The sequence below is a fragment of the Triticum urartu genome, chromosome 7 (assembly GCF_003073215.2).
Source record: "Triticum urartu cultivar G1812 chromosome 7, Tu2.1, whole genome shotgun sequence".
Lineage (NCBI taxonomy): Eukaryota > Viridiplantae > Streptophyta > Magnoliopsida > Poales > Poaceae > Triticum > Triticum urartu.
The window spans coordinates 458,030,419-458,044,439 of record NC_053028.1 but is presented as its reverse complement, the minus strand read 5'-3'; the positions used below and the strand labels follow the sequence as shown (position 1 = coordinate 458,044,439).

Below are 14,021 nucleotides of genomic sequence, written 5' to 3'. Positions count from 1 at the left end.
GGGGGTGAAATTGGGCGGGATCTCACGACGACGACGCCTGGGCGTCGGGTGGACGAGAGGAGCCATGTCCCGTTGGACGGATTGGAGGTAGCCTTGTATAGCACACAGCGTGGCGGCTGGGGTAGCAGGGGCTACGTCCGGTACGTGGGCAGCATCATGCATGGGCTGCATGAGCTGGACTGCTAGCGAGTGTTGGGGAACGTAGTAATTTCAAAAAATTTCCTACGCACACGCAAGATCATGTGATGCATAGCAACGAGAGGGGAGAGTGTTGTCTACGTACCCAACGCAGACCGACTGCGGAAGCGCTGACATGACGTAGAGGAAGTAGTCGTACGTCTTCACGATCCAACCGATCAAGCACCGAAACTACGGCACCTCCGAGTTCGAGCACACGTTCAGCTCGATGACGATCCCCGGACTCCGATCCAGCAAAGTGTCGGGGAAGAGTTCCGTCAGCACGACGGCGTGGTGACGATCTTGATGAACTACAGCAGCAGGGCTTCGCCTAAACTCCGCTACAGTATTATCGAGGAATATGGTGGCAGGGGGCACCGCACACGGCTAAGGAATAGATCACATGGATCAACTTGTGTGTCTAGAGGTGCCCCCTGCCTCCGTATATAAAGGAGCCAAGGGGGAGAGGTGCACCGGCCAGGAGGAGGGCGCAGGAGGAGTCCTACTCCTACCGGGAGTAGGACTCCCCCCCAATCCTATTCCAACTAGGATTCCCAAGGGGGAAAGAGGGAGAGGGGTGGCCGGCCACCTCTCCTAGTCCTAATAGGACTAGGGGAGGGGGGGAGGCGCGCAGCCCTTATGGGCAGCCCTTTCACCTTTCCACTAAGGCCCACTAAGGCCCATATGATTCCCGGGGGGGTCCGGTAACCTCCCAGTACTCCGGTAAAATCCCGATTTCACCCGGAACACTTCCGATATCCAAATATAGGCTTCCAATATATCAATCTTTACGTCTCGACCATTTCGAGACTCCTCGTCATGTCCGTGATCACATCCGGGACTCCGAACAACCCTCGGTACATCAAAATGCATAAACTCATAATATCACTGTCATCATAACCTTAAGCGTGCGGACCCTACGGGTTCGAGAACGATGTAGACATGACCGAGACACGTCTCCGGTCAATAACCAATAGCGGGACCTGGATGCCCATATTGGCTCCTACATATTCTACGAAGATCTTTATCGGTCAGACCGCATAACAACATACGTTGTTCCCTTTGTCATCGGTATGTTACTTGCCCGAGATTCGATCGTCGGTATCCAATACCTAGTTCAATCTCGTTACCGGCAAGTCTCTTTACTCGTTCCGTAATACGTCATCTCACACCTAACATATTAGTTGTAATGCTTGCAAGGCTTATGTGATGTGTATTACCGAGAGGGCCCAGAGATACCTCTCCGACAATCGGAGTGACAAATCCTAATCTCGAAATACGCCAACCCAACATCTACCTTTGGAGACACCTTTAATGCTCCTTTATAATCACCCAGTTACGTTGTGACGTTTGGTAGCACCCAAAGTGTTCCTCCGGTAAACGGGAGTTGCATAATCTCATAGTCATAGGAACATGTATAAGTCATGAAGAAAGCAATAGCAACATACTAAACAATCAGGTGCTAAGCTAATGGAATGGGTCATGTCAATCAGATCATTCAACTAATGATGTGACCTCGTTAATCAAATAACAACTCATTGTTCATGGTCAGGAAACATAACCATCTTTGATTAACGAGCTAGTCAAGTAGAGGCATACTAGTGACACTTTGTTTGTCTATGTATTCACACATGTATTATGTTTCCAGTTAATACAATTCTAGCATGAATAATAAACATTTATCATGATTATAAGGAAATAAATAATAACTTTATTATTGCCTCTAGGGCATATTTCCTTCAGCGAGTCGCCAGGTGTCGCCGGGGGAGCGAGCTACATGGGCTGAACTGCTTCCGGGCCGCCATGTGTCATAGAGGGAGCGAGTGAGGAATCCTGCCCAGGATTGCTGGAGGGGCCCGTCTCGCGAGGCGATGGGACGGTGGGGCACCCATGGTTGACCGCGGTACCCAAGGCTGGCCCTGGACCCGTGGCAAGGGTTGCAGGTGGGGGCGCGACAGGAGAGGTGCAGGCCGTCGGGGGAATCTCTACCCGCTGCTGGGCAGTAGGGAGCAGCACGGGCTGCAGGGCGCCAGCGGATAGGGTGGGAAGATCGACAGCAGCGTGCCCTGCGACATCTGACCCCGAGGTGGGGCCACCACAGAGTGATCCGAGGAAGGCAAGCACCCAACGCTGGGCTCGCACGAGCTCTCGGGGGCCGCCTTGAATGGCTCGGCCGCCGCTGGGGAGTGGACGGGTGAACGTTGGGGCGGGGCCACCAAGGGGGAAACCACCAATGCGGTGGCAAGCGACTGGTCCTCGCGCGTCGACGCACCGACACCAGCAGGGGAGGGAACATCATGCGGCTGAGCACGGGCAGGCCCGCCCGTCCAGAAAGTGCAGAGGGGTGGGGCCCGAGGAGGCCAGCCCAGTCGCGAGCAGGCAGCGAGGCGTGACGGCGAGAGCGAGAGCGAGAGCGACGGGAACCGCCGGTGGCACCACGGCCGGCTGGGGCGACCCCGGGGCAGTCGGAGCGTGGAGGGAACTCATGACGCCGCGGGTAAGGTGGCGGAACAGGCGGCGATGGGGGCCCGAACACACCATCGTCGTCGTGGGGCGGAGACGGGGATGGCGTCGCAGGGAGGCGGTAGTCCTCCGTGCTGGAGACATGGATGGAGACCGGAAACGCATGAGGGGGTGCCCAAAGTGCATCACCATATTGGGGTCGACGTTCACCAGGGCACCGTCCGGCACCGGCAACAGCAGCTCGGAGAGGCGAGGGATGGTGTCGGGGTTCAGGGTCCAAGCGGAGAGGCGAAAGACCGCCATGCCCACCATGGTCTCCGTCTCCGGCGCCAGGTCGATGATGTCGCAGAATGGCGAGAGCAGCGTCTCGGCAGACTCACGGCACCAGGCATGGTCGGGAACGCCCATCAAGTCAATGTTGACAAGGAAACGCGCCGTGACCGGCTCACCATCGGCCAGCCGGCTCCAAGGATGGATCAATAGGCGGAAACGACCAGCCCAAGCGTTCCCAGCAGCAAACCGCGCGCGGTCACCGACGGAGCGGAATCGGAGGAGGAACTCGCCGTCGCCGCGCGGATGCACGGACAGCGCGCCCTCCGCCAGCTGAAAGCGCTCTCGGAGGAAAGCCAGAATCTTGGCGCCAAGGATGCCGGTTCGCGTGCCCGCCACAGTGTCCACGAGGGCACGCTGCTCCAAGGCCAGCTCCGCGGCCGCTAGCGCCGGAGAACACGGCAGATAGCATACCGTAGCAACAGGCCGCAGGGATGGGTGGCCCGTCATTGACGAGGCGGGGGAGGCCGAGGAGGCCGTCGAGGTGGCTGGGGCGGGAGGAGAGGGCGCGGAAGGCGGCCGCGACTCGGAGGCAGTTGGGGCCGCCGTCAAGGAGCGGGGAGATCCAGCGGGAGTGGAGGCGCCGGAGGCCGTCGGCGTGGCGGAGCCGGACCTGGAAGACGCAGGCCCAGGGCACGCAACCACGTTGCCACGACGACGCTTGGCCGGCGGGGCGCCAGAGGAAGAGGCGGGAGAGCGCGGGCGGTCACATTGCCGGGTGATGTGCCCGAAGAAGCGGCACCGACGGCAACGAACATCGCAGCGGCATTCGGAAGGACGGTGGTCAGGGGCGGGATCCAAGCACCTGGGACATTCACCAGAGGGCGGCAGCCGCGGACCGGCACGACGGGGCCGGGGGCGACGGCGAAGCCGGGCCAGCCGTCGCTTGCTGGAACGCGGCAACTCCCAGCCGCCTTCCGCAGGGGGAGAAGCAGTGCCGCCGACCCGGCTCACCTTGGAGCGCAGGCCCGCAACTGGCGCATGATGGGCCAGCGCGGCAAGAGGAGAGGGCGCCGCAGGAGGGGAGGCAGAGCGGGGGAGGGGGCAGGGCGCCGCGCGGGAGGGGTGCGGCGGACGGCGGGAGGAGCTGGCGCCCGCGGAGGAGGGGCTGGACTCCAGCCACCGCAACGCGCGGGGACGGCCGCTAGACGGGGAAGGCGTGGCCATGGAAAGGGCAGCGGGTGGCCGCCGCGACCGGAGCGGTCAACGGCGCGGCTAGGGTAGTGGTCGCCGGGGCCGGAGTGGTGAAAGTGCGTTATATCGACTAGAGGGGGGTGAATAGGCGATTTTTATGAAAGTCTTCAAAAGTGAGAGTTATGAAGACAAACAGTGAAGATTATGCCTATTACTATACAGCGGAAGTTAGATTACACTAGGCAAGCCATGGTCAAGTATTCAATAAAGTGAAAGCGCAGTGACAAAAGCTTCAGTGTAATAAGGATCAGGTAGGAAGAAGTTATGAAGCCAAACAAATCATACATTCATGTTGTGAAGACAAAAGATAAAGCAAGCATGCAATGGCTTCACAATGAATAACTGTAAGTGAGAGGAAGTGAAGATGAAACCAGCGATGCGTTGAAGACAATGATTTGTTTGACCAGTTCCAGTTGCTGTGACAACTGTACGTCTGGTTGGAGCGGCTAGGTATTTAAACCAAAGGACACACAGTCCCGGACACCCAGTCAAGGACACTTAGTCCAAGACACCCAGTCCTCACCGTTTTCTCCTTGAGCTAAGGTCACACAGACCTCGCCCAATCACTCAGGTAAGTCTTCAAGGTAGGCTCCCAAACCTTCACAGACTTCGTTCACTGGCAATCCACAATTTCTCTTGGATGCTCTGAACGCGACGCCTAACCGTCTGGAGGATGCACAGTCCTCAAGTGTAATAAGTCTTCAGATCACACAGACACGAAGACTTAAGTGATGCCCAATTTGCTCTGGCTCTGGGTGGTTAGGGCTTTTCTCCTCACTGGGAATTTTTCTTTCAAAGGCTTCGAGGTGGGTTGCTCTTAAACGACAAAAGCCGTGCACTGAAATCTGAGCAGCCAACCGTTTATGGTTGTGGGGGTGAACTATTTATAGCCACTTGGCAACCCGACCTGATCTGTCCGAAATGACCCTGGGTCACTAAGGAACTGACACGTGTACCAACGGTCGAATTTTGAACTCACACGACAACTTTACTTGGGCTACAAGTAAAGCTGACTTGTCTGACTCTGGACAAGATTTTCTCTCAAAGTCTTCGCTCGAAGACATAGGATTTGAATTAGGCATCACTTCAGTCATTCTGACTGGTTCTCTTTGACCCCACTTAACAGTACGGTGGTTCCTATGACACAACATGAATGAAATAAAACTACGAAGGATCTAGGTCTTCGAGTTCCAAAAACTTCATAGGGAGTCTTCTCCTATCATTGTCTTCAATATGAATATCTTCATAAACCACCATTGTCTTCAATGTCTTCGTACATTTTTAGGGGTCATCTCTGGTAGCAAAACCGAATCAATGAGGGACTTCTACCTGTGTTTTCCTGCAATTCTCACAAACACATTAGTCCCTCAACTAGGTTTGCCGTCAATACTCCAAAACCAACTAGGGGTGGCACTAGATGCACTTACAAGTGGCCTGCGGCGAGAGTAGGAGGCTGGCTAGAGCGGACTTTTTGTGCGTCCGACAAAATAGTATTAAGAGGAGATATGTTAATGATAGGATTCAAGCTAAGTAGTGAAACCAACTAATTACTATCTGTTCCCTAAAAAAACTAATTACTATCTGATGTATTCTACATCACACAACTGTACATGCAAGCTCACTATAATAAAAAATCGCTAAGAGCAACTTTAAAGGACCGACCTATTTCGTCTGTCTGCGTCCGTTTGGATCGGCGCGGACAAAAGTGGCGGCCCAACGCGCCGATCCAAACCTAAATCACGTCTGCGTCGCGTCCACGCTGACGCATTTACGGTCCAAATTTGCGCACCAAATGCGTCGGCACGGACGCCGAACGGACGCTTCGCGCGCCTTCTCGCTGTCCGCCGCGTCCCCACATGGCAGCCGTCCAACTACCCGCTGCCCACGCGGTCAGCTTAATTTATAATGACGGGCCCACGCGTCAGCGACGGCGCTCGTCCTTTTTTAAGCCGACCGTGCTGCAGGGCTGTTCTCATCCAAACTCGTCGCCCCCATCTGCCCACCCTTACTCCCTCGTCGCCGGAAAACCCTAGCCACCGCAACCACAGCGACGATGGGCCTCTTCTCCGGCGCCAGCGGCAGCAAGGCCAAGGGTAAGTCCCCCGCCACCCCTTTCCCCTCTGAGTTTCTCCCACCCCCGCCGGCGCCTCGCCGGCAGAGGCAGCGCGTCAACGTGCCAGTGCACTAGACGGAGTGGCACTGACAGAACCGCCAGCCGCTGTCGTATCCCGATGTGACGCTGTCGCACGACTGGCATCTGGATCCAGATAGGATCCCAGTGCCGGCGGCGCCGCGGTCGGCTCGTGCTCACGCGGAGGAGGTGCGGCGCCGCCGGGCGTTGCTGACGACGGAGCAGCGCCGCGACTCCGCCTACGCAACCGACTCGCCCAACTGGGCGAGGTGGTTCGCCTTCGAGCACGAGGAGGCGAGGCGCCGGGGCGTGCACGAGGTCGACCGGAGGCCAACGCCGCTGGTCGTCCGCGAGGAGGACCAGGCGGCCCTTGCGGCCGTCTACCGTGAGAGCGAAGAGGACGAACGGCGCAGAGCGGAGGCGACGGAGGTGGCGGAGGCGGAAGAGGAGGCCCGCTACAAGGCGGCAATGGCGCAGGCCCTTGCCCTCTCCGCGGCGGGCGACAGCATGGTGCCGCCAGTGGCCCCGCCGTCCCCCATCAAGCCGGAGCCGCAGCCGCAGCCGGAGCCCGAGCCCGAGCCCATCGCACGCTTCTCCTGGAATAAAGTGGTGCGCGAGTGTGTGTCCGCGCCACGGTCTGGCTGGGGGCGACGCCGGTGCAGGAGCAGGCCTACCTCGAGATGTGGCGTCAGCGCCGGCTGGCAGAGGAGCGCCGGCAAGGCGAGTACGAGGGGATGCTCGAGCGCGACCTCGAGGAGGAGGCGCGCGAGGCCGAGGAGGAGGCGCGCCAGGCCGCGGCTGCACAGGTGGCCGCACAGCCCCCCCGCTCCGGCACTGCCTGCGCCGGCACAGCCCGACATGGCAGCGCTCTGGAACACGGCGTTCGTCTGGGCCGGGCCGGCGCCGACGCTCATCGACCTCACGGACCCCGAGGACGACGACGACGCCTAGGGCAGCGCGCCGCCTCGTAGTTTAGGTTGTTTTTAATTTTTTTAAATGCAAATGTGGACGCGTGGACTCTCGCCGGCCTTCGTGGCCGGCTTTAATGTTTAATTAATGTAGTTTCTCTTTTTCTAAATATGCATGTGTTCATTTTTTTAGCGCCGTCTAAATGGGTCGCAGGCCAGCGTTGGGCGCAGGTGCCGACCCAAATGCGGAAGCGGGCATCCATGTCCGTCTGGCCGACCCAAACGGACAAAAAGCGGACGAAATCGACGTCCATTTGGATCGGCCCGTTAGGCTCTAACCATTTGATGTTGTATATAAACAGTGAATATTTTAATCTTTGACAAAACATATATGGGGCTGCTTTGTTCGACTGCGTTGCCCACTAAATTTGTTAGTATCAATCGAATCTCCAAGGATCTCTCTATGTACTCTGTCTTATAACTTCGAAACAAACAAAGAGATGACACCGTCCGTCAGAGATCGCAAGTCAAGAGGCATCTCTCAAGAACAATCTTACAGCTCCTGGACTTCAGTCTATAATCATCAACCTCTCTGTATGTTTCCGCGCTACTCTTGAATTGCTTTGACCAACTATTTTGTAGGCACCTCTGACACATATTGGCAAATGATATATTTATGGGTGAGTCCTATCACATAGGACCCAACTATTAAATTCTTCTCTTCCTTGGGTATGTATTTTCTGAAGGAAAAGGGTGGGATTTCCACACAAAAAAGGTGTAGGTAGTCTGCTTCATTGGTTGATTTTTTTTAGAAAAGGAGGTTAAACCTGTTGCCTCTGCATCAATCGATGCATGCAGTCATCTTTATTAATTATTCTATAAAGGTCTGATAAAAACATACATCAATTCATCCGAAGCCACCACTCACACCTATAAACTTGATAATATGGAATGCTCTCACTCCTCATATCTAAAACCGGTGGCGTCGCCGATTCATCCACATAATGTACCGGGACCAGTAGCCGGTGCAGCCTACCTAAACCGCACACCACATGCATACGTTTTAGAAGCCGCCATCATCATCGGACCACTGACCCATCTTCAGAAGAGAGATCCGCATCATCCTTGCCATTCTAGACATCCGTCGACGCCACCATGGCGCCCAACAGCGCCACCGCCCTGCGCTCATCCGTCCAGACGCGAAGACTCTGAAAGATCCGTCGTAAGTAGCACCTATCAACCAGGTATGACTCAGCGTAGCACCTGTCGGTCAGGCATGACTTGACAGCTCCATCGAAGCTCCGTGCAAGACGAAGCCGCTCCACCTCCTGCCTCTGTCTTCCAGCGCTGCTCCACAAACGATGCTCCCAAGAGAGAAACGGCACCGTAGTACCGCTACCGTCCGATCTGAAAGACCAGATCCTAGGGTTTCCCCCGAAGTAGCACGAGTGGGTTGACAACGGTTACACGACGATGCCTTCATCAAGGTAATGGCGCAAAACATCTCCATCGTCCGTCAACGGCTCGGTTTTCACCGGCAACTATGTCTCCTCGACTCGTAGCCGGGACTAGATGGCGAATCTCAAGATCCGACCACCCAGCCGCAGGCTGGCCACCTCTAACGGAAGAGATGACCACCACCGCCGGCTGCACCGGTCAGAACAGATCTAACCGGAGGTGCCGCTGACGTGACCACCAAGCCTTCCACACCGCCGCCGCCGATCCAAAGGCAGATGGCGCGCCGCTGCCGCCGCCCTAACAAGGCAGGCCGCCGGGCCCGTAGCCCGCGCCGCCTCCGACGCCGCCGCGCCACAACCATCGCCGTCGCCAACACTGCCACCACAGCCGCCGTTAGGACGCCGGCTGGCCGCCACACCGCCGTAGTCCAGATCTGGGCCGTCATGAACCAGATCGGCGCCGCCGCAGTCTAGAAACGGGGTCACATCCTCGAGCCAGGATGCCCCGTGTCACCCTATGACCCGTGAGAGGGAGGAGTGCCTCCGCCGCCGCCGTCGCACCGCACAGGCTATGCCCGGCGCCGACCACCGGCGGCGACGGAGGGAAGGGAGAGGAAGGAGCGATGACCCGGTGGCTAGGGTTGGAGCCCCTCGGTCGCCCGCACCGGGGGAGGGAGGGGGGGGGAGGGGGGAGGGACGAAGGGGAGGGAGAGGAAGGAGTGGTGACCCGGCGGCTAGGGTTGAAGCCCCTCGGTCTCCCTCCATTGGTTGTTGAGCACAGTTCTAGGCGCATATGCTCTCACTGTGATTTGTTTTTGAGCTAACTGAACAATGTAGTCTCAGTTTAATGCAGCTTATCAATGCATCATACGCCCGTACCTTTCAGTAGCGGTCCTATTGTCAAAATCTTACCATTTTTTGTTTACAAATCAGTTATGATGTTACCATATTGAGCCATCCTTAGCTACTCTTAATCAATATTAAGTTAAGCGTAAGTATAATCTTGCTATGGTTTATTAAAAAGGGGCACAGCCTTATCCTTGGTTTATGGGAGGGAATCAAAAGATTTTTTCTGTTTACTTTCATGCCCAATATATTGGTTTTGCCTTCTGTCATGCCAAGATATGAATGCCATGTCCACTATTAACAAGCTCTCGTCTTTGATTGCAATTTGGAGGCCATGTTGCTCCATCATGTTTTGCAGACTAATGTTCGAAAGTAAGATTGCCAAAATGCTTACGGGGTGCGCCAGCCGTTTATGACTAGTACTCTAGATACATTCATTTCTACGACGAGTAATTTGAAACAGAGGGAGTACAATGTAAAAGTTCAACTCTACCAATTTTGATTGCAATCTCCGTGCTTCAAGCATAAAATGATGCAAAAAATTTTAATGTAAGAATTCAACTCTACCAATTTCGATTGTAATCTCCGTGCTTCGAGCATAAATTGATGCAACTTTTTTTTTCTTTTGAGGGGGTAAATTGACGCAGCTTGATCCCACCATTGGTACCTTGGCCAGTGAAATCTCTTGTGAAAGAGTTGGAACTTCTTTTTTCTAACTTGCAATCATAGAACTAGGAGAGAAAAAATATGACAGAAAAAAAATAGGAGAGAAAAAAATACCTTCTCATCAGCCTCCTGGACAAGATCTGGAGCACTTCTGTGTGGGCAAGTGAGGTGCAGCCTGTGATAGGCTCAAACGGAGTCACAAAACAAAGGAAAGGAGCAATGAAAGCGATGAGTTTATTTTTTCTTTGGTTTTTTGTTCGAGGGGTAATTTGTTTTTTTGACGAAAAGTTTGAAGGGTAATGAAAAAGGAGGTGCAATTTTTTTTAGACAAACTCGCGCCTTTTGCAGGCCGTCTACGGGCCCAAATTTGAAGGCGGCGGCCCAAAGAAGAAAGAATAAACAGAAAGGGGAGGTCCAGTAAACGTCCCAAGGTTCAGACGAAGTGCCGAGCACGAACATAGCGGCGCTGCAACCTCTCCGCCCCCACGAAGAGAGAGAAAACCATGGCGGCGGTCGGCGGCGCGGGCAACGGAGCCGGCGAGGAAGCAGGCGGGGCGGCGTTCTACCTGCGGTACTACGTGGGGCACAAGGGCAAGTTCGGGCACGAGTTCCTCGAGTTCGAGTTCCGCCCCAACGGCAAGCTCCGCTACGCCAACAACTCCAACTACAAGAACGACACCATGATCCGCAAGGAGGTCTTCGTCTCCCCCTCCGTGCTCCGCGAGGCGAGGAGGATCATCCAGGACTCGGAGGTTTGTGCCCCGCGTTCCTCCTTTTTCTAGTCACGAACAGAGACCTAGGGTTAGGGTTTTGTGCCGACGGTGATGGTTGAATCTCTGCTGGGATTGGCAGATAATGAAGGAGGACGACAGCAACTGGCCGGAGCCCGACCGCGTCGGCAGGCAGGAGCTCGAGATTGTCATGGGCAACGAGCACATCTCCTTCACCACCTCCAAGATCGGCTCCCTCGTTGACGTCCAGACCAGCAAGGACCCGGAGGGCCTCCGCATCTTCTACTACCTCGTCCAGGTAATCCATTCACATTCTTTCCCAATCAACGTTAACATGATTTGCGCCATGTCAGCAATGTGGATTCTATGCTTAGGTCAGGTGTGAGCTTTGCTATTGGAATATAGCTTAACTGAACATTAGTCTTATTCACTTGGTCGCATATCTAGAGTCCTTAGTGGTAGCAGAAACTCAATGTTTGTCTAGGGGTATTGATGCTTGGTACAAACTGGTTAGACCTTTTATGGCTTTGCCCATGGGTGACTGAGTCTGAGTATTCCTTGTGCTAAACTCATTTGTAATATACCTGATTTAATAGTAGAATGGAACTTAATTAGCTCAAAGTAATCTACTGACTGTGAGATGGTTATTGCGGTATTGTCACGTCTTCATGATTTTTGAGATAAATGACGAGTCAATGGTTAACAAGATGTCAGGTTGCCTTTTTCGTCATCCTCTATTAACCAAGAAAGAACCAATTTCTTACAAAACATGCTAATATGATCGATTAATGTTTTATACCCCATAGGAACCTAGCATACCTGACATCTAAAGGAAGCAAAACAATATATACCATATCACATCCACCTTTTGGTATGTAGTGTTTACAAGCGACCAAGCTAAAAACTCAAAACAAAAGAAGGTCAGCAAATATAACATGACTTCAAGAGGTCAACATCTGTTCTTATTCTGAACCTTTCACTCGCACAACCTGTACCTGTAGGGATATGGTGTAAGGAAGAAAAAACTGAATTATATGCAAACACAAAAAAGAAAACGAACAAGAAAGGAAACAAGAGTGGACTGTTCCTCCATAATATCATATTGTTTCTGGATAGCCATACAACCCACTAGTCCGTGACAGTGCCAGTTAACGATTTCGGTTTTGGATGACCATATACTTCTCTGTGTACACTAGCACTGAGGAAATGTCAGCTCTTCCTGTGGATGGTCATATACTTTTTTTGTCTACGTTAGCACCCAAGATATATCAATTCTTCCCATCCTCTTTCAGTTGTGCCTCCGTGAGGCTGTCACCATATTGGTTTTTTGGGAACAGTTAAACATATGAAGCACAGATAGATAATAGAAATTGCTTTGTTGTTTAATTTAGATTTAAATTTTGCAATTAAAAGATCTGAAACGATGTGGTTTGCTTATAGAACTTAAAGGGCTAGCTGTTTTACCGAGCATATTTCGTGGTATGGTTTCTTATTAACTGTCAATAATCTGCATCTTTGTTAGCCTTTTTGGTTGCTCTGTTAATCAACATCAACACATTTGTAATATATCTCCTGCTTTCACTACCTGAGATCTTGAAAACTATGTGTGGACAGTGTGAAACAATGATGGAGGTTTTGGGTTGTTACTAATATCAGTAGCCGTTTTGAAGTTTGAACACAATCAGTTTAGAGTTCCAAAGCAGATCGGCTATTCTAGATGTAAACACAGAAAACATGATATTGCTATACATCAGTATAATCGATGGATGCATCAGGGTCCCTTAGAGATTTTGCAAGTTCTTTACGGTTTACGCCTTATAATAGACTTGACTGAGTTCATAATATGGTTAAAAGAACTGTTCGAGGCTGATGTCGGTTAGGTGGTCACCTCTGGCCGTTAGCTACCTGCTCTAAAGCTCGCTTTCCTATCTGTTACCCAGTATGGGTTGTAATTACTAGCTATGATGCTAATTTCTTTTGTTTTCTGTGCTTCATTTCTAAACTGGTAACTTCAGTATATTTGCTTTCTCTATAAAGTTGGGCCGAGAAGCCTTCTGTCTAAAAAAAAATAACAGGAGAAAAATTATTGTTTGTTGCATGTTCTATGTTACTATTTTTGGGGACCTATCTTTTAGTGAATTAGGTGATTAATTGCATCTCAAGTTGACAGTATGATACCATATTGAAAAACTGAAAACCTTCTATGTGATGGGGTGTGTTAGTGGAAAAAGATAACATGTTTGTTCTTAAATTGGTTCTTCTACGTAATGAAAATATCCAGACTCTTCTGTGCCTAGATTTATCATTACATCCTTAGTCTTCTGTTAGGTTTGCTTAGTGGACAACTGTCATGAGCGACCATGTGTTAATAATTTCCTAGGCACATTAAGGAACTGTTAGTGGCACGTGCATTATAGTTAAAAAGTTTAAAGAGGGGCACAAAACCACATAATTAGCTGCTGCTCTTAACCCCACCGAGGCAAATGGACTAATTAGTTTAAACTGTTCTGATGATAACTAGTATTTTGTTTTTTCACAATACTGTATGCCTGTAACTGAAAACTACTCCTAACGTTTGTGGATGTTTTTGTTTGCAGGATCTTAAATGTTTCGTGTTTTCACTTATCAACCTCCACTTTAAGGTCAAGCCTATTCAACTTTGAGCTCTGTTTGGTTCTCCCGGTTGTGTTGTGGTACTGCGAGTGTTAGAGAATTCTGTACTTATGTAATATGCAATGAGTTGCTCCTGGTGCGGTTTGGTATGCGTTGAACACTGTGGGTGATCCCTTTTGGCATCACCTGAGGTTGTTGGATTGTGCAAACTTCGAGTGCCCATTGATATTTATATGCATGTTTGTTTTGCAGTCTCGTACCTTCTTCTTTTTTTATCAGTGCAGCAGCACCTTTTACCACCTTTTATTGTTTATGATCAACAAAGGCCTCCTGCTGCCTTCTTGACTGTCCATCACTAGTTTGCTGACCCATCAGGTCATGCACGGCTTCCATCAGGATAAATCTTTTGATTTGTAACGATCCTTTCATGAATCATGAGTTCTGCACTTGTGCTAGCAAAACTGACAAACAAAAGAGATCCCCAAGTAGCATTGGAGATAAAGCT

The 14,021-nt window shown here is 52.1% G+C and overlaps 1 protein-coding gene across 1 annotated transcript; it reads left to right on the top strand.

The window, feature by feature from the left end:
• The first annotated feature begins 10,591 nt into the window (after window positions 1–10,591).
• LOC125523203 (protein mago nashi homolog 2) lies at window positions 10,592–13,771 on the top strand. Its single transcript, XM_048688253.1, has 3 exons — window positions 10,592–10,924; window positions 11,025–11,201; window positions 13,501–13,771. Exons 1-3 carry the CDS (start codon window positions 10,676–10,678, stop codon window positions 13,564–13,566), a joined length of 492 nt encoding a protein of 163 aa, XP_048544210.1. The 5' UTR covers window positions 10,592–10,675; the 3' UTR covers window positions 13,567–13,771.
• The last annotated feature ends 250 nt before the right edge of the window (window positions 13,772–14,021 follow it).